The sequence below is a fragment of the Vanessa cardui genome, chromosome 13 (genome assembly GCF_905220365.1).
Source record: "Vanessa cardui chromosome 13, ilVanCard2.1, whole genome shotgun sequence".
Lineage (NCBI taxonomy): Eukaryota > Metazoa > Arthropoda > Insecta > Lepidoptera > Nymphalidae > Vanessa > Vanessa cardui.
Genome location: NC_061135.1, coordinates 8758334 through 8780350, shown reverse-complemented (window position 1 = coordinate 8780350; position 22017 = coordinate 8758334). Strand labels below are relative to the sequence as shown.

Genomic DNA, 22017 nt, shown 5'->3' with positions numbered 1-22017 from the left:
TGTATATTCTACCGCCAAGCAGCGAAAGGATTGTGGAATTCAATTCTAAAGGGGGGAGTGAGTGATTGGTGAATGCTTAATATTTCTTACTCAGCTAATGCCTAGGATCAGTGTTGACCATTTAACGTTAGACATTAGACGTTCTACTGTTATTTTTGACAGAAGAGCCTGTACTTCATAAGATGTACTTTATGACGTTTGTTAAGAAAAATAATTTAAACAATACTAGATATCTATATGATCTACATATATAAAGTTTTAGAGTTGCATATAATTTTAGAATAGTAATAAATTTATATGTGTACGTATAACAATCAGAAAATAAACAAGCGATCAGATACACGTTCCCATTTATAATATAAGCAAGGCATATCGTAATCCAAAGTATATTTTTAAATTAAAGTAAATTATTTTTTATATTAATTTAATAAACAGCATTTTGTTTTACAACGCTCAATTGAGTTTAAATAGTTTATTTAATTTCAAATTAAATTAACATAAAATTCATTCAGTAATTAAATAATAGCGCATTAGTGAATAAAATGGGAGGCATTGTGCAGTTGCATTCATACTTAATTTATATGACAAGCAAACGCTAGGCTGGCTATTGTGGCCAGTTGGACCGGAGCCATAATGGCGAAATGACCATCGAAATTCCAGTGATACAGTTAAATAGAACTAAGAATTGACACATTTATTTATAAATCAACGTGTTTTTGTTGAACGTTTCCATTTTAAAGCTTTGCTGTTATATTTACTATCGAGGCAATATTTTTTTTAATTTCTCTAGGGCTTTTTATGAATAAAAAATACTTCCTGTTAATCGTTATATAAGAAACGTTGTAGTGTTAGTACAGAGCCTTACCAATGGTGAGTACCACCCAAGGTTACGTAATTGTAATGTCGAAGATGTTTATCGTAAAGATGTATATATATATTTAAGCATTTAATGTTGTTAATTCTTATGTTAATAAAGATGTTTATTTTTGTTACATTATTTTAAATTCGTAAAGATTGTTACTTGTTAGATTGCGTCCGGCAGAGAAGTATGGTAGGGGAAGACCTGCTGCGCCAACCCCATATAAAATTATGATAACGGCAGGAGGATGATGATTTCTTATACTGTAGTTGTTAGTATGCTCACAACAAAGAGCTCAGCTCACCAATTAAATATTTGAAAATAAATAACTTCTATTATAGCAAGTTCAAAATATATGTTATGAACTAATCTTTTACAGCAGTATAGAGTAATCTGCTTTCATGCTCCTAGTAACATAGAGTTGTTGATTCATTCTGAAAGTCTAAACTAAATACGAACGTACAATATTATACCGACGTTTGAAATTGTTTATCCTCTCTGTGTAGGGTATTAGAGAAACAAGTTATATCTAAAGTTAAAAATATACTTGAAATTTAAATTTATATATAAATTCATAAAATAAATTATACTAAACCTAAAACAAAACTTTCCTAAATGATATTTAAATGGAAGGTAAATATTTTATAATGATAGAAAAAAAATGCATTGCCATTTGAAAAAAATGTAGGATATTTTCTTGAAGGTTCCTAAGTCGTGTCGGTTCGGAAAAACGCTAGGGAAAGCTCGTTCCTTAGAGTAATTGTGCGAGGCAGAAAATGCTTTAAAAATCGCGCTGTCGTGGATTTTCGGACATCTAGGTAGCGTGGAAAATTTTCTACCGCATTGCTGACTATATTCTCCTGGGATAAGTAACAAACATCATGTTTAAGAAAAAGGGGTTATTACTCTTTCTTTCTCACTACTAGTGTACAATACGCGTCTACCAAGTTACGCCTATTAAGTGAGAGATTGGCACTACCCTGGGCGTGCCAGCCATTGCAGCTTTGGGTTGCAGCCCATTGGATTGCAACCCGAAGGTTCAGCATGCAAGAAGCATGGTTCGACCACTGTTATGATATTTTAATGAAAATAGAATGTCATAAAATGTCATGTAATTATGTTAAACTATAAATTGTGAATATTTCTCCAACAATTAGTTGGTGCTTGGGCTTTGTGCAAGCCCATTGGAGTAGGTACCACCCACTTATCAGATATTCTACGCTACAGCAATACTCAGAATTATTATGGGTCGGTTTAGGCACAAGAGAATATAATTATTATTAGTTTCTAAAATCGGTGGCGCAAATATTATACATGCGAAATTAAATTTCTCCTTCAATAGTAAACTGGTTTTATAGATATACATTTTTTTTAATCGGTCTATCAAATCATTAATTTCATGGATTTTAAAACAGTTTAATATCCACACACAATCGCTTTTAGAATATAAAAAGAGTGAAAAGAAACCAATAAAACACTTTTTTCAATGCAATCGCAAAATTGCATCTCTACTCGAGAGCACTCTGTATGCGCCATACAAGTTATGAAGGAAATTCTACGCTGCAGAAAATCTCAATTTGTAGGTTGATGGGAAAAAAATATCCAAGTAAACTAGGGTACAAAATGTTTCAATTGCATGCCATTAAGCAAAACGTCCCTACACCTTGAAATATATTTTTTTGAAAAATTACATTTGATTTCATCCCTCATTCCATCTGGAAAATATGACAATATTATCAAAAAAACTGTACATTAGAGTAAAAGAAAATATAATACGTAATTATATTTTCAGGCGATGCTTTGTTAAAGTGCTATTTGGGTTGTATTTTCCCGTGATTATTTATCTTAACACTTTAATTTAAATGGACAGAATTTCAAAATATTCGAATCGAAACTGCAGTGTATTTTGCAGGAGTCTATATTCCTTCGACGATTACCCAGAAAGTGGTAAAATAGGGTTTGAAGGATTGTATAGAACTCTATTATATTTGAAATTGAAAACTTGAAAATTTATATTTAGTCTCAGGTTCTGAAAGAGGTTTAGCTGGTGATGGAAGTTTGTATTGGAAAATATGTTATATTTGTAACTGCAAAACTTTATAATATTTACTACGTCGCAAAATATGTTTTCGTGTTCATTAATAATTTGGTGCGTGAACTTCATTATATTTTTAGTTAGCTTTGAAATATTTAAAAACACATGAAATGCACATTTACATTCTATAAGATAAATTAATGTGATAATTAAAATATTTTACACTCAAAGAGGATATGAAGTAATTTGAATCGTGCTGTTACAAATCACTCAAAGCAGTCTAGTAGGAAACACCGAGTCGGATTATATAATATAGTAAAAAGTTATTCGGTTTCTCTTTGAATCATTTCTTCACAGCAGCTGGAGTCTAGAAATTGGCAGTTTTTATATTCGAAAGGACACAAATCCGTCTGAACTCTTTCCGGTCGCGTTATTCCATTCCATCGGGTTATGTGAGTTCACCTATGTTTGTATAAGCGAGCGTACCTTTGCAGTATAACATTTTCTGCGTATTTTGTTCTGTTTTCTTGTTATCAGTTATCCGAAAACTATGTTCAATATCAAAACGACTAAACATCTATTATCAAAGCAAGCCATATACGTCTTAATTTAACCTCATAAGACAATTTTTTTGTTTACTTATATTTTAGGTAAATATGATTTTTATAAAAGCAAGTAATATGCTATGTGAGATATAATATTTAATCGTTGATTTTTGGTCAATATCGGTTATAATTTTACTCTCATTGGCGATACGATGACAATATAATGTGCGGTTACGTTGAAACTGTGGTCGGAATCAATTATCTTGTAATTAAATTATTCATATCTACTTTAAAAATTAATTTTAATACAAATATAAAATAAAAAAGCTTTTAATAAATAAATAGGGTAGGTATTATTATTAAAATAATTATTATTTTAGAGATTTGATCAGACATAAATCTTGAATCATTTTTTAAAATAAATCAGTAATTTTATTTATTTAAGATTGTCTTATTATTATAATCACGTTAAGTTCCTCATGAACAAAGATAGATTTAAGTCATACAAGAAACTTCGATGAAGAAGAAATATGACTCGACAACAAATTATATTCTGAATGAAGAGCTTATCATTCTTTCATTTTAATTATTCTTTCATCTGTGCAAAATAATGTGTAAGCGACACAAAACATTATTTATTTTGCATGTATGTAATTTTTATTGAAAAAGAGTGACTTTTGAAATTCACAGCGGTTATTCCAAACCAATGTTAACTAGTTCCCAAGATCGTTATCGCATTGGTGATATAAGCAATGATTAATATTTCTTGCAGTGCCACTTTATTATCAGCGGGGACCTCTGAGAATCAGTCGACCCATATTCCTAAGATTTCCCTCTTCCTAAGGTTTTCAAGACTAAGTTTAATCAATGAATGGTGCTTGTATGACTATAATGAACCTTTATTTAATTGTTCTTAAATATTTCTAGACCAATTATTGAGAGAGTCACTTGTATAAGTAGACAGTTATTAAGTATATTCCGTAGATAAACAAGTAAAATAGAAAGTCGGAGGAATGATGGACGAACTCGCTTTGGTAATGACATAACAGAAGCAAAGATGCCGATTCATGAAAGATGGGCAAGCATCCAAGAACTGATCTTGTATCAAGAATATATGGTCTGAGTATTACGTATCAGAGAAATTCATTTGCAAAATTTTCGTTACGTGTTCATCTATGTAGAAGTATGAAAACATTTACTTCGTAGGTTTAGTAAATAGCTCATAAGCTCTTTCGGCTTGAAATGAACGGCTTCTAATTTGTATTTTTCTGGAGAAAATCAAAGTTTGAAGTGTTCATCTGTCGTGTCTCAAAAATTAAGCCATGGATCTTGTACTTGATGAAAGATAATCGTAATTCGTTTGTGTCGTCATCATGTGTAATCATAATAGCAGTATAAGAGAGGAGAAATATAGGGTAAACTCAAGACCGTGCCAGCACTTATATACTGCAATGTGTAGTTGGTCGTCGCAGCCAAATTTCAGTCAGGAATCTAGGAACAGGAATAATTTAATATTGAACCGATGAAAACTTATATTCGTATAATTATATTATATATACTGTATAGGCACCGTGCGTAGCGATGACTCTGCCATCTCGTGACTCATATTCAAAACGTTTACCCTCAATTTCAGAAATTCTACTGTCAAACAACGGAAAATATTTCTGAATTATGGTGTTAATTTTTGATAATTTCTGGATGCCGTAATACATCCAAAATCAACTTTAAGGGTGTAAAATTTTGCTATTTCCCTACTAATAGTACTCACATACCATGGCTTAGGGATAAAATAGTGAAATGGATAAATGCAGTTATAAAACACACGTAGGTAAGTATACCTTCAAGTATTTAAAAAGTACTATTTGATTTTATTTATATAAAAATCACCAATTTTGTGGGTAACTGTTATGGAAGACAGTTTAATTTTTGTCGATCGTTGAATCTAACCTATAACCGTTGTTTATTTTAGTAGACATCCAAATAACTGGTTCCCATCTAAAAATACCACCATCTGCAGCGCCCATTTTATTGGCAACAGAAAATCCGAAAATCCTCAACACCCCTAGTATGTACCTACAATTTTTTCTTTTCTTGTTCTTGGCCAACTGTTTCTGTGACATCGAAAACATGTCCTGACTCGAATAGCTTCTGGTCTTTTAATACATTTTGACCACGCTGCCGATCATTGTTAATTGGTAAAAAACAATGTTTTATAATTTTGATCATTAAAATCATATTTACAGACTTGACAGCAGCCAACCTGCCACCAATGTGTCTGGGAAGTTTCTTTTTTTACTCGCACGGTGTCTCTGCTGTCGAGTTTATAAGGCCCTCTATTGTTTCTGCACGGTGCCTATAGTAATATTAATGTTCTCTGCTTCTTTCACGACTAAACCACGTAACTGAATTTGATGAAATTTGGTATGAAGGTAGCAATTGCGGGTGATAACTAGTATTTTTATTACATCACGAAATTTTAATCGAAACACTAGTTCTAAATTTAAATAGTTCTCGTATAGACAATGCAGCTGAAACTGATAAAATAATCAAGCGCCGTTAATACCCACATTTATCAAACAAGGATGAATTTAGAGGGTTACATTTAGAATTATTAGGTAAGTAGATCAGATACTACGAAAGTCATGTCATGTAACAAATCTATCTAGAAAACTGGTCTACGCGTCAAGTGAACCAAGAGCTGTCGCATTCTTAGCTCTCTGCCTGTCTTGCGATTTAGAGTTGACAGCACCTAAGCTCATTTGTATATTCCGACGCACAAAGACAACGTTGGCGAATCCTAACTCCAGTTTTACCAATCCTACCACGAAAAAGTAATTTACAAGGTTGTTTTTCTTTGGCGATGTCAGGTACGGTTAATATTTTGATAGTTTCAAATTTATGCATAGTGTTACTCGCCTAACAAAATATTTTATACAAATAAATATTTTTTATTGGTTCTACCCAGTATTGATGTCGATGTTTCGGTAGCTGTATTTAGTTAAACTGGTTACTCGACCAGGGAGATAATTACATATCCTACAGTATAATATACCTCTAAATTGAATTTAGTCAAACTCGGCATAGTAATATTAATAACATATAATTAACTAAGCAAGTTGTAATCTCGAGCACGTTGTAATGTGAAAAGGTATATCGAACAATAACAAACTAAAAATGTGCGTGCCATCTCGTTTTGTTAACACAATCTAGAAAAATAAATATTATGTTCTCATTCATGTACATCGAAAATATTATATTATTTTTGTAATAATTTTTATTACCTTCAGTCTTTAATTAAATTGTTTTTTTTTTCCGAATTTATTACCTAGCATAGTATAATTGTTTTATGGGTTTAATTATCCATGTGAAATTATAATGGAGGTCTTCTAGGTCTAGAAGTTGGCTATGAGGACGTGTATTCTGTGGTCAACCCTGGATCAGGGCATTAATAGGTTGATGAGGTTTTCAGTCGAGAAATTATGCGAAATCTGAAAATTTAGAGTGTTTATACTTCCGTGCCACGGAAAGCTGGTAAAGCTGTTAGCTTTCATCTCTTTCCGGTCGTACTGAATTTACCATCTCATGGGATTATGAGAATTGAAGAATAGACAGACAGTGCAGCTTTTATTGTGCCCACAGCTGTAATTTTCAATATTTATCGCACATGACTAGTTTCCGAGGATTTTCCTCGTGGCGGAAATGGATCAGAGAGGATAACAACAATAATATATGACGGTGAGGTAGTTTAATATATATTGAAATATTACAAGTCTTTACTTAGTTTTGTCTTCGTATAGACATTCAAGCTTTAATTTAAATATATAACAGTTTTACTTCAAATATCAGACAGAGTATTGTTACAATGAAAGGCAAAATTAGGAGTTTTTTTTTTTGAATTCCTGGCTGGTAAAACGTGACAAGCATAAATTTTATGTTCTTGTAATGAATTAATTGGCTCGGTACCGCAACTACATAGGGCGATGTCCGAGATAAGAATGTCAGTTCTACTTGCAGTTTTTAATAGTCGGATTTAAGGGGACTACATGAGCTAAATGCAAGTTTTAAAATGCCAAAAAGTATATAATCCAATGCAATAAACCAAATGAAAAAAAATATATGTTAATCTTCAGGATAGATGCTAGTTATTAATTGTGTTGAAAACATGATGTAATTAATTTGGTACGATAGAAAAAAATCGCAAAGTTACCTCTAAAAAAGTCTTTTTTTGTTTTTTAACTACACTTATATACCTTCAATAGTTTTGGTCTTTTGTCAGATTATTCTACAAACAATATACTAAAAATTTATTATCTTAATTATGTTGTAAAATCAATAGATTTTTTTTAAATCAGATTTTCTTATTTTCGACCAAAATGCGTAAGCATGTGTGCGTGAGCGCCTCGTACAGACACTGCCGGCCGAGGCCTGTTGCTATACAGACGTGTCGCTCTTTTCACCGCATCGTTGCGAATAAAATCTCGTAGATTTTATTTTTGTGTAATTTTAATTGTAAATTAATTGTCGAATATTATTCTTTTATGTAAATAAATATATTAAGTTAAAATAGTCTAGTTGTAGTTAGCCATTTATTTTTTTGTTAAGTTATTTTTTATAAAGTTTAATTTTGTAAACATGGGAAATAAAGTACAATCTGTGAAGAAAACTAAAAAACGTTCATATAAATTAAAAAGCCGAACATATGAAAGATAATATGAAAAGGTAAGAGTATTTAATTAGTAAACATATATATATATATTTTATAAATAATGATTATTGGAAACATTTATTAAAAACAATGCAATTAGTTCGCATAGAATCAGATTTTTCGACAGATTTCTTACAGTCACTATGGAGTATTTGGTATTGACCAAACTTGGCAAGCAAGTCCAAGAAGAATGTGCGGGTTCGATGCCCGCACTCTGAACTAAAATTTTATTATTTTTAAAGGACTATATTTAAAAATATATATATATTTTATAATTATTAAAATTTAATTCCTAACAACTATGCATTTATTTTTTCAGAATTAAGAAAATCGAAAAAAAATAACACGGAAGCTATTTCTATTACGTTAGAGTTTAATTTTATCAATTTTGTTTATAATAGGAAATATAGTTATGTATGGATGAAATTTAATAATAAAAAAAATAAATAAATACAAATTAGCACATCACATGAATATTTAGTGGTGCTTGCCCGGGTTTGAACCCGCAATAAGATGCGCGCGTTCTACCCACTGGGCCATCTTGAAATATGTAATTGTTGTGAACCAAAGAACTAAAATATTTAGAAGTGTCATATACGTAATTCAATATTTTTTAAAGATTGGAAATAGTATCAATTGAAAAATTTTAGCTCGTAGCTTCAGTGAAAGTGGGTGAAATATTGATTGCAAGTATCCAAGATATTTTAATAACGAACGACGACGAACGAATAATTAAAAAAAATATTTTAATAAAAAAATTGAAACGAAATTTATTTGTTTTTTTGTTAAACCAAAAATAAATAAAAATATTTGAATTTAATGGAATTAGTTTTATTTCAAATATCAGTCAAAAACAATACAAATAATTCTAATATCCAAACTATTTTTATGAGATTTATGACTAAACCCACTGTGATTGACCGAGTTAACCAATAATTCTACTAAACCGACTTGACGATATTATTTTTATAGTAACTTTTTGATGCTGACTTTTTTAACTTAATTTTTTTTCTTTGTGTACCGATATTAGTAAAACGAACAAACTCTACGCTTTTTGTCAATGTACAAATTACGAACAGTTCCAATTTTATTTAATAAATCGCTTAACAAACTTACAAAATTTAAAAATAGGTACGATTTAATATTTAGTATTACAACTAATTGAATTGATACAGTAAAAATTAAAGAAAAAAATGTTTAAATTAACTATTTTTTGTACATAAAATAATAATAATTTAAGTTTAACTAATTCAGTTTAATTTTATCGTAATTTTTTAAATGACACAAAGAAATTAAAACAATTCTGTTGTCCTGTCTATTTTTATGAAATCTATAATGGATAGAATTGATAGAATTGACTTCGCTTCGCTTTCGCTCGGCGCGGCGCGCGGCGGTTCGGCGCCATCTATTGGAATATTCAGGCGTAACCTCGCCGCCTCGCTAAGCGTAGTGCGCGCGGGGACATGCCGTTTTTGTCGTTAGTGTAAGTGTGTGCGCGTGATTCTCAAGGGCAATTAGCTCCTGTAGTCCCCTTAAGTGAAGAATATATCAACTACAAAACTGATTTTTAAATATTATATCAAATCCGTATTTAAAAATTATATTTTTGAATTCTTTCTTTCGTTCTTCGGTATAAAGCAAATTTTTCGTCTAATGAAAAGACTAGTAATTTATCAATATCTGCTGCATTACCCCATAACAACATTCTATATGACATAAAACTATGAAAATCACTAAAATAAAAAAGTCTAGCAGAACAAGTCTAGGAAATCAAACTGCAATACTTAATATTTAAGAAATTTGTACTTGAAATAAAATACTTTCAAACTAAAAGTTTCATTCGAACAATCCACATTTTCTTGATGAACTTCATTCTTAATAACTGTACGTGTCTTGAAACAATGAACCACAGCTTATTTCATTTCTAAGAGAAATGTAAGATCCTTCTTACCTAAAGCATAAATGGGTCACCACTTCATTTATTAAGTGTCTTTCAAAATCTATGTATTATAAGAAATGTCTCAAATACTTCAATCAAATCGTGTAATTCGTAAATTTCTAATTAAGGAAATTTCATTCCATTTTCATTTTTTAATATATATTTTTCAGCAATTATTGTTTTTACGCGTAAACGTTTCTGCAGCATCTAGTAAAACAGCCATAGCTGAATAATATGTAATTATTATGTTAGCAATTTTTTTTCTTTGAAACATTATTGCAATTCATACTTTACCGATAGTAAATCATAAAGCTACGTACATCTATCGTAGTATGTTTCTCCAAGGGATGATAAATGATTGGATTACTCGGTGCAGAATAATCTACACTATCATGGCTACTGTATTGATCCTATTCAACACCATTAAGCATTTTAGCACGCCAAGAAGCCTAATATATAGCAAATCAATGTAAATGCACTGAAATTTTATAATCACTAAAAATGTAACATTGTTTATACATTTTTGACAAGATTTGATGAGATTGTATTATTGGATGTAACATGTATTTTTTTTAATAACACGTACTAAAGTTATTAGGCATACTTTCTTAAAGCTTATGATCTCCTGTAGAATCATAGAATAGCCAGGTATTTACATAGTCTAGAATTTGACTATAAGCAATAAATACTTCTTATTGCTTTAAATGGATTATTAAATTTGATAATTAATGTAATAAAAAAATTGTTAATCCAATTTCAGTAATCAAAACAATTTGTAAACGATTTAATCCTTATAAGTACTTGATGCAAATGCAACGAATAACGCCTTTGAAGCGACATTTGAACAGTATCTAAATGTTTACTTGACAGCCTTTAAGTGCAATCTAACTGTTGATCTAAGTGCATTGAATAGATCTATGTCCATTGTGAAACGGGCATCTAAATGGTTGTGTAGTGCTGTGTATTACTTGATGGGTTCCCTAGGTATGACAAAACGCTTTCTTCAGCATGGTTCATGTAGCGTATTTATGAACTTGGCTGACACGCTACCGCGTGTCTAGATTATGATGATGAAGACGCTAAAATCATATCAATGACAAAAATATCTAAAATCAAATCATAATTAAGCTGTGTAACATTTTTCAGCGATGATTTTTTTTTAAATTGTTTGATGTGTATAGAAAACATTTGTTTGTGAAAAGCAAGTTTTTGTGCTTTATGTAGGGACGTGGGAAAAAATAGTCTTAACGAGGCTACAGGGACGTCACATTCGCCAACTAACAATCAATTTGTGATCAATCCACAAATGTCACCCGATTTTCGACTGTACAACCTGACATTATTCTGACATCGGAACTGGAAGAATTGACCTTTTTTTGGAACTACTGTCTATTTCTAATAATAAAAGGTAACTTAAAGATAGTATCATGCATGTGCTACTTCTAAATAGTCAAATAAATTTATTTAATACTTTTTAAAATTTAGATAACAGGTTTGTTATTAAATAATTGATTTTAAATGTTAATTTTATAATTCAAGAGTAGAAGTATGAGAGATTGTACAGTCGAATGCGACGGTGGTGGTGCAAAATGCAGTATAACGAGCGCACCGTTCGAACGTAGTTGACCGTGTCTCCTGTGGCTTCAGTGAAAGCGCGCCTTAGTCGGGCCCGGCGAGTCTGCGACAGGGTTTGTGGACAGAGGAGCAGCCCCTGCAGGTTGAAAACAGAAATCAAATCAAACATATAAAATTTGATTTGATTTGAACGGAACCTCTCAAGACCCTTACACAGCACTTACACGCCGGACTAAACAGATCTGTAACAGCGTTCTATCGATAGCTTAAGGATAATGCAATAATAGCGTTACTCCTAAATGGATAAATCTGATACAAACTATTGCAAGAAATGATTTTAAATGTGTGTAGTTAGATATACGAATTTGGCGCTTGAAATATGTTTGTAATGTTGAAATGTCAGATAGTTACTGGGTGCTTGGGACATGTTAAGTTGCCGTGAATCGCCAAATATAAGGAGGTACGTACTTACGTACTTATTTCGCACCGCCATTCAATAAAGATTTCTTCACACTGATTTTACTCAAGTAATCTTACACGTTCCATTATATTTTCAAATGCAATGCCATGGAAAATCCATAAATATTTTTTGGAAAATAAATGCAAAATTTTGTTCGAATAAAAGTTATAGTATTAATTTTTGTTTTATTCTTCCTTTTCGTACAAAGAAATCCTTAAAAGCGATATCATATAAAAACATTTCGCTTGACTTTATTTAAGTGAAGCCGTTTAAGCAATTATACAGCTGTTGTTCCAGCAATTCACTTAGTGATCTAATTAAATAGCCTTTTTGCAGTGCTGGCTTGCGTGTTCAGCGTTTATTTTTTTACAAAGGCCGGATAAAAACTTTTTCGGTACCTTAATTTTTCTATTCATCAGACCGAGAATGTTAATTTTCCTCTTAAACTTCCTTGTGTTTCTTAATTTATTAATTAATTCGTTTTTTAAGGAATATTACTAAACCTAATAAGGGACCAAATGTAAATATAAAAAGTTAAAGAATATTTATTTCTGTTTTCAAGGTTTAAGAAAGTTTATTTAGCATTTATTGTAGTGTAACGATTTTTTTATTATTTGTGATATTTAATATGTAAATTGTGTTACATATTTTTGTTGAGTAATTTTTATAGTGTTAAAAATAATTTGTAGTATTTGTGTAATATTCGTGTAAATTGTAATAAATTGTTCACGCATAATATTCGTATACATTACATATAAACATATCGCTTACTTTTTGTGGCGCCATCTTTTAGCAGCTTGTCTTACCTGTTTGAAGGGTCGCATTCCGCCGTTGATTCGTAAAGAATCAGCCGCAATTCCAGCGATTCCATCGCCGGGTTCTCGAAGTTGTCGCAGTGAGGCGCTGGGGTGGTGATGTGTGTGGTGAGCGCAGTGGGTCGCGCATGCGCTCGACTCCGGCTGCGAGCTTTGTCGTATAATTCTCGTATTTGTGGCCGGTAGCAATAAGGCCGGAGGTTGAATAACAGGGCATGTACTGACGGCGTGAAGCGAACTACATCCACAAGGGTAGTGAACAGCTGAGCGAACACTCTCTCTAGACACAGATCGCGCTAGTTGTAGTGCCGACATTGGCGCCGTTGACTGCCTTCTTTCGCAAACACGACATCTAGCGTAAGCGTGTGGAACTAACTGACATGCTGTCATTGAACCCCTGTGTGAGCAAGTTGCCATTGGCGAAACGAGAGTTTGAGGACGATCTGCTGGTTCTCGACATTGCAATTCTATATCTGGCACGCTTCTCGTAGTACCGTCCTCTATTCTAATTGATGCAGCACTTTCTTCGCTGCCGGGACCACCTGACAATTGTGGCCGTAAATGGGTGGTACAGTCTTGCCTTTGAAGTACTGGTTTAACGGTTCTATTCTCAGTAGGAACAATGACAGTGACAGATGGCCCAGAAACCAAGAGGCTAGCTGTTTCATCACTGCTTCCGTAGCCGGAGTTTGTAATGGCTTCGGTACTATCTGTTGTTGGCACGGACATCTTGTTTAAAGTCTGAAACAAACGAAATAATTTATTATTAACTAACTAAACCACTGCAAACGAGGTAAAAAACTCGAACATATCATACAAAGTCGAGTATCAGGTTTCCTCATTCCACAAAATATATATACAATGTTACTATGTAAAATGCGTTAAATTATTAATCTACTAAGATTGATTATTGAATAACAAAAAAATCTCAAATATTATGATGAACTGTCGTCATAGCAGCTTTCAGTTAGATCAACGGTTATGGGTTGGAATTTTATTAAAAAGTTGTACATACTTAAAATGCATGTTGCCTTAAAAAACTGCTGCTGATTTGAGGCAATATTAACACTGTCAATCGTAATAAGACATAATATGTTAAACATACACAATTAATTTAAAGAAGTTTTTGTTTGTGACTTTTTTGTCTAATTTGAAAAAAAAATAATCAGATAATATGATTTAGTAATTGTCAAAATCTAAGTGTTTTGCCTTTTTTAAAACAGTTAAGTATACCAATATGATATTTTGTGAATGTTCAGAAATGTTTTATTGAAATTCTGTGAAACAAAAGATTTTTTCCGATCTTAATACGTCACTCTTCTCAGTGCCCTAGATTTATGTTAAGCTTTATTGCTTTTACATTACACGTAAATATTTGATTTTAAGGAACACTTACGGTAAAAGCCATATCACAAAAAAATATATTAGGTGTAAATAACAAAACTTATAAAAGAGTTACACTTGAAACAAAAAGAAAAGCAGAGTAAAGGAAAACTAGTCTGCAATTTCAAGTGTTGTAATTTTCATGATTAAAGCCACGTCGAGTTTTAAAAGCAAGCAACGAGTTGATCGTTGAAAACAGTAGAAGTCTTTGGGTAACAAAATAGAGAACCAATGGCCGAAATTTTGTGGTGATTTATTTTCAATCGTTTCTCAGTGTGTAAAAATGTAAATTATTGACTGTAAATGTATATATTTTATCGCCATTTTAAGGGATGTAAATTAAACTTTTCCTTCTCGTTGTTCCTGTAATATATTCAAAATTTTATGACACATACCATCAATCAATTTCTAAAAATTAACTATAACAGTGACTATATTACGTTACCTGAAATATATCAACAACTGCTGACATGCATGGGTGTTTTTTAATATTTTTTTTTTTGCTTGTGTTCGATGACAATCAACTCGGGTAATAGAAATTAAAATTGCAGCGTTTAAAAAAATAATAGTAGTAATTTGTAGGTGCTTTCTGAGTATTATTCGTTTTTCCAATTGTAAATTCCAACGTAAAAGAAGAAAATTTTGCTGAAGGAACAATAGTGACTCGACTCCAGGTCGCACGTTCCGCACTTTTGCTTTAATACACTTTTAAGAATACACTCTGAGTATTCTTTAAAAGTACCTATCCTCTGGATATAATGTCTGTCACAACGAAATGTTCCAACATTATATTGTAATCCTAGGAGGTTTACGTATAAAGAAAATAATGCAAGAAAAAATTGTATCATATACTTGTATCACTTTTTAACCTTTTGTTATCATTAAATATCTTTATATCCCAATAGTTTACCAAAAGCCTTAGGGCACATTTATGTTTGTTAAAGTTAATAGAATTACATATCCACTTTCTCTAACTAAAGTAATTAGGGCATTAAAATCTAATTTCTAAGCAAAAAAAAATATCATTCAATGATATTAATGTATCTATTTATTATATGCTACTGATAACAAATGCTGATACTAATATAGATTCCAAATGAACCATCAATCTATCAATATTTAAAACGTCACAGCGAAATTTTAAGAGCAATTACTGGTCTTACTAGGAAAAACGATAACCATACTTAGATAGAACTGGAAGAAAACCATACAAATTCATATGATTTTGGAATTGAAGTATATACATAATTCATTGAGTTATAAATATTTTACACGTAATGAAACTTTAATTAGGAGTGCGAATGTAGGCAAAATGTTGAAGAGAAATCTAATCGATCTCGTTAATGTTCACGTCCAGCTATAGCTGGGAATATAAGAAATAAAAATCAATTTCTTAGACATTCATTGTGTCGCAACAATGGGGCCTATAAGTATAATATTCTCACTGAAACTAGCTGCTCGCGTGGTATCGCACAACTTTAATTTGTCTTATCCATAGTATTCCCATGTTCCTTATTACAAATGTAATAAATAAATGTTAGTAAAGTTTGATATTTTATTGATATATTACGTATACTGAATAAGATTTTTCAATTTGATACTCATGATAGAAAAAAATGCAAAGAACAAGCACGAAATTTCCCAAAAACTTAAAAGGCCTCCCGACCGCAACCAGTATAAAATTGCCCAAATTCCCATATGTACCAACCAAATGAACCGTAAGTTTGGATCGACTTTGGAGGAGACGACGTACACCTTATTTACCCTTAAACCATACAGTTTCTAACAGAGTTTAATTGTGGGATGGGTAAAAGAAGGATGTTGACCTTAATTTTGAGATGGGCTTCAACTGTCCACAAAATGTACTGTAATGTAATGTAAACACGTGTAGGCTAGGCTGTTGTGTATTTAGGTTCGAAAGTTTTTCAAGAACTAGCTTACATCGTATACTAAGAAGAGGCTTTGGAAGGTTTATCCGTTGAGTAGTATCACTGCGATTTTACTTTTGAGTTTTACAAGGAATAATTGACTGTTAGTTTTTTGTTTTAAATTTTAGTAAATTATCTACATAATTGTTGTTTTTCTTTACAACAGATCAATATCAGTAACTTGAAATATGTCTTACCTTACCTCTAATAGATATTGATAAAATTTCCTATTTTTTTGCCTTTTTGAGTCAAAACCATTGGTTGCACATTGATAATACACATACATACACTACGTATATACGTATAAGTCTACTGAATACTTATTTTCCCAAAAATATTTGTCTCAATAACAATGAATTAAAAGGCACTTACAATATGTGTTACTGTCTTGTAGTTTTCAATACTCAATATATTTCACTTCCAATTCATTTCTTCAGTATATTGTAATATATTTTCCATCCGTATCTATCGTACCATAATAATTATAGTCATTTCATTTTCCACTAAAAGCTATGTCATTATCTTCTTAATGTAGAAAAACAACATTGTTAGGAGTGTTACATCGCAGAGAAAAGTTTTCTTACGTTGGTTTTCATTTAAAGCTTACACAAACTCCTAAAATAATTTAGAATCTGAAGTGGAGCACGTGATTTACAAACACTCGGCAACATTTGCCAAAATCTTGAAAGTCTTGCTTAATTAAGGGAACTTTTGTCAAATTGAGATTAAGAATTATTTATAAATTTTGCATGAAATATAATGTGTTTAATTTATGTTTTATTACATTCTTATCGTTTTGGAATATTATAAACTTTAAAACAAATGTGTTTACTGACTTTATCTATTACTGGTTACACACTTAAATATAAATATTATTTTGTAGTATTTTTTCTTCTCTTATTAAAATTAACTGGCACTGGAGCAGCATATGGGAGAAACTCCAAACCTTCAAAGAAAGAGAAGGCGTTTGCCCAGCAGTGGGACATTTACAGGCATCTCTGAGTGCACCTTACAATTCAAATTTAACAATTTGCGTTTGCGTTTCTGCGAGTGTTCCTCTGTCCATTTTTGCATTAGATTGTGATTGCTATCTTTAAAAGAAAATGAGATTATTTGAGAATAAGTTATGGAGCTTATCCTACTTTGTTGTTCCAATGATAGGTACACGTGCAGGTTTTTCAAGGCCACATGCTTGATTCACGCGATGAATTGAATATAAATGAAGTATACGAAAAGATGGAGGTATTTTCCTGATCATGTGCCCGTACTATTATAATTTACATATTACAACGAGTGGGTAATAGGTTGTGGTATTAATGTAGTGGTATTGAAAACTTATCGTATTACAATTTTACACGTAAGTTTTAAATACCACTTCACTTCATTTCTTTTTATTCTTCTTCTGCTAAGCAATTACATTTTAATTACATATGTACCTCTTGCGTCATTCCATTACATTTTTAGTAAGAACGTTCAATTCAAATTATGTAAAATGAATTTTTATATTCTTAATTTGTGTTTTGAATTTATGTCATGCTCAGTGGTGAATCATGAGGAAAACATCATGAGGAAACTTGTACTTTATTTCAACTAAATTCTGCTACATGTGTTGGATACACATGTAGCCGACCCGTATTATAGCAGCATGGTGCCATGTACTCTAACCTTCTCGTCAAAAGGAGAAGACTGTTGGTCGGACATTTACAGGCCATTACTGATAAAAAATGTTTATTAATATTTATATTAGTATCAAATACATCTGTAGAGAAGATTGATGCCTTAGAGAAATCACTGTTTCATTACTCTGTATCAGATAATTTCTTACAAAATTTAATTCTATACCGATATATTTTCCTCTATGTTTTTACTTATTTTTGCAATTTCATTAATGTAATTATTTAAGTTCTTTTTTTTAAATGGTATATTTTCCTTTTCAAATTATGGTTACTTTTCTGTTACATTTGTAACTTCATTAAAATGTAATGTGGTAACTTCTACTGTATCTGTAATATTATATCCAAAGGTTTAAAAATGATAATAAAACTATGACAATGTATTATCAAATTTGATTTTAGGCCTTTTCACAGAAATCTGCAGTTGTCTGGTAAAATCAAAGCGCTGGTATTTGACAAGCTTAATCTGTCAGCTTTGGAGATTAAGTCAGTCGCTTTTCATCAGTTACATAGTATCTTCCCATCTCGTATCAAACGGATTATAACTGATCTTATTAAAGCAAATGACATTCCCTTTGTATAAATTATTTTACTTAAATTGTGAATTTTGAACATCTTTTATGTATAAAACCTCCTTTCGCTCGCTTTCTACCAACCCGCATTGGAACAGCGTGGTGGAATATGTTCCAAACCCTGTCCTAAATGGAAGAGGAGGCCTTATCCCAACATTGGGAAATTAACAGGCTGTTACTCACTAACTTTAAGTAAGTTTTATATATAAATAATTTTCAACTATAAAACTGATCTTTAAAAGTATATTAAAAAAATTACTTAACTAACATACCAGCTTAGTAATTATGGTAAGCTATGACAGCTTACGTTACTATTCAATTTAACTTGAATATCATCACAGGTGAGGCGAGATGGCCCAGTGGTTAGAACGCGTCAATCTTAACCAATGACTGGGGGTTCAAACCCAAGCAAGCGCCACTGAGTATTCATGTACTTAATTTGTGTTTATAATTCATTTTGTTCTCGGCGGTCAAGGAAAATATCACGAGGAAAGCTGCATGAGTCACAAAGTAATTCTGCCACATGTTTATTTCACCAACCCACATTGGAACAGCGTGGTGGGATATGTTCCAAACCTTCTCCACAAAATGAGAGGAGGCTTTAGCCCAGCAGTTTTGCAGTAAAGCAAATTTACAGGCTGTTGTTGGTGTTGTTGTATCAACGCATTATCTAATTGTTTTCCAAGTAAATTGCTTAGAAAACCATTACAATGATGTATCTGTATTTGTTGTGCTAATTCACCTTACTGCACACTCAACACGGACGGGACTGCAATCAAAGAGAGATTGCGGCCTATCGGATTTAGATAACGTGGAAACAGAGAATTACAAAAGAAAACAATTCGATCTCACCGTATACATTGACATCTTACGGTTTTTCACGTCGCAATATATCCAATATTAATAGTAACTTACTTGCAGAACTATTTATACAGGTTTGATTAATTATAAGTTATTCAATTAATCCGATTTATGAAATATAGTGAGTGAGCTTTGATATAATTTCATATGAACAAAGTAACTAAACGAATTTTTGTTCATACCTAACTTTTTAACTTTAACAATTTCGGTTACATTCTACAACCTAATAAAATAATCCTTATCCATAACAATCTGACCATTGTTAAGTAAGCTTATTAAGGTAAAGATCGTTAAATTAAAAAAATAACTTTTATGTCACACTATTCTAGAGGATGTAATGATCTTCACGAAACTGTCTGCGTGCTTACGTATAACAGACATATTTCCTTAATTCAATGAATATAAGCCGGAAATATCATTTTATCATTTTTAACATAGGCATCCCATTAAGCAGATCAATATATCTATAAATTACATTAAATGGATTAATATCATGTTGAAATTTTAATTAAAATTGCATTATCATCAAAGCTATATTAGGAAGATAAAGTGTATAATTACAGAGGTAATAAACTTAATTGTAACATCTATTCGGAATGAACGAGCCCGCCTAATGGCAATTTTTCGTGACGCCGCGGTTTAATCGCGGAAACGAAAACACGATGTTATTTACAATTCATCAAGAAACAATTTGAAAAATCTAGTGGATTCTTGAAAGTTACATTCGAATTTCTGTAATTTAGTGTAAATTTGTTTTTGTAAGTGTTGTTCTTTAACTTTTTCAATATAATAGACTAGTTTTAGACGCACAACTATACGTACTAAAATCGACTGAAAATATCTAAGTTACATTTTAGGGAAATAGGTTAATCAAACTCGCTACTATTTTTTACTAAAAAATATTCTATTTATTAAAAAATCCAAATAAAATTAGTAGCGACTTTATGAAACGACGTCCAATTAGATAATCAACAGGATATTATAATGACAAGGGTGCACTTTATATGCAGTCTCACACTAATTTTTCGATATCCCTCAAAACCATCCATCCAATTCGAACGGAAATAAATCAGGTGTAGGACCTGCTTTTCAAGGCACGAGAGTGTAAAACTGCCAACGTACTATTCAGACCGATGAAAATATTTCTTTGACGTAATGCAGAACTTCTAGATCTATCACCTGAGCATAATGTGAATGCTCTTTTATATATATGTGTACAAACAGATATATGGTTATAATACCTAGATGCATATTTTGTTCATTGGAGCTTGTTTTAGTTACCTTAACAATGCCAGGAAAATTATTTTTTTTATCATTGAAATATAAAAATTGGGTTAATTTCGCTGTGAGTGAAGTTTGCAGGCAAATTGCGCTGAAATAGATAAAGAATACGATACAAGACTTGTATTATAAAGAACATATGTGTACGTCACGACAAAAACGTTTGTATTTTATTTTATAATGTACAGTAAAATACGAGTATCGACAAGCCTTTGTTCATTACCAGATTAATTAAATTTCTCGCGAAAAGAGTAAAAAACAGCAAACCTATAGAAAAACCTTGCGTCGAGAACGATAAATTGTTATTTTCCGTATAAAGTAAATTTTAGCTATTAACTTTTTTTATTGAAATTTCATTTTTCATATTCGTTGTCGTCACGTCGTTTTATGCATTTATTTTTTATACTAGAATCAAAATATATAAATAGCATGTACATAAGATCTAGAAATGTAATCTAGAAATAAAAAATAGGGCATTATATTAAAACAATCGTTTATCACCAAGGAGAAACTAAAGTACACAAAAAGTGATAAAAAATAAATACAACGTTTTAAAACTTTAATATTTACAGACATACACAAGTTTACGAACCCTGTTTATTTATCATTCGGTGCTACTGAATAAACTCCATTTAAAACTTTTCCATTCGTGCAATAACGAATTTAATAGATTTCACAATCTGTTAAATAAAGCAAAAGTTTTAACGGATTTAAAAAAAAATATGTTCAATCTTTTACGTGTAGCATCATTTATTATGAATAATATTAACTGAGTATAAAGAACACATGAAATAATAATGTTGTCTTAAATTTTCGCGATTACACATTGAAATAAAACTAGCTATAACGGATCTGAATCGCGTATATTAATTATTTTTAACATCCCGACGTTTCGAGCTCTTAACAGCGTTCGTGGTCACGGGTAGACTAAGGTGGCATTTGTCTAGTTGAAGAACAAAAGAAATATTATTAACAACTACCGCCAACGATTTCTCAATTGGTATCTTGAGTAACGTTCCGGTTTCACGCAGAAGGCACTGACTGTATCTTTAGGTCTTGCAGGCTGTTGGATTTGGGATTTTAAATTTTTAATAAGTAGATCCCAGGTGTTAGAAAGTCTCCAACCATCTTCTCTATTGAAGTTCGGATGTTTTTGAATTTCAATAGTCTTGCGTATCATTCTAGGAATGAATCTGTGTTTTTTAGCGAGGATCTGTGGTTTATCAAATCGAATAAAATGGTTAGGTTTATCCAGAACATGTTCACAGACTGCAGACTTTGAAGAACGCCTATTTTTGACATCTCCTATATGTTCCTTGACCCTGGTACCGATACTCCTCTTTGTTTGGCCTATGTGAGATAAACCACACTCACGTTCGATTTTTG

General features: G+C 31.5%; 1 protein-coding gene across 11 annotated transcripts in view; it reads right to left on the bottom strand.

The window, feature by feature from the left end:
• Positions 1 to 22017, bottom strand: part of LOC124534635 (small conductance calcium-activated potassium channel protein) — a 274246-nt gene that overhangs the window by 139081 nt on the left and 113148 nt on the right. For 10 of the 11 annotated variants that reach the window (XM_047110581.1, XM_047110580.1, XM_047110583.1 and 7 more), the window contains exons 2-3: positions 12925 to 13674; positions 11693 to 11794 (exon numbers count right to left, since the gene is read on the bottom strand). In XM_047110581.1, the coding sequence (XP_046966537.1) occupies positions 11693 to 11794; positions 12925 to 13662 (840 nt within the window). In that variant the 5' untranslated portion in view covers positions 13663 to 13674. The remainder of the gene's footprint in view (positions 1 to 11692; positions 11795 to 12924; positions 13675 to 22017) is intronic. The other variant, XM_047110589.1, reaches the window with a different exon arrangement.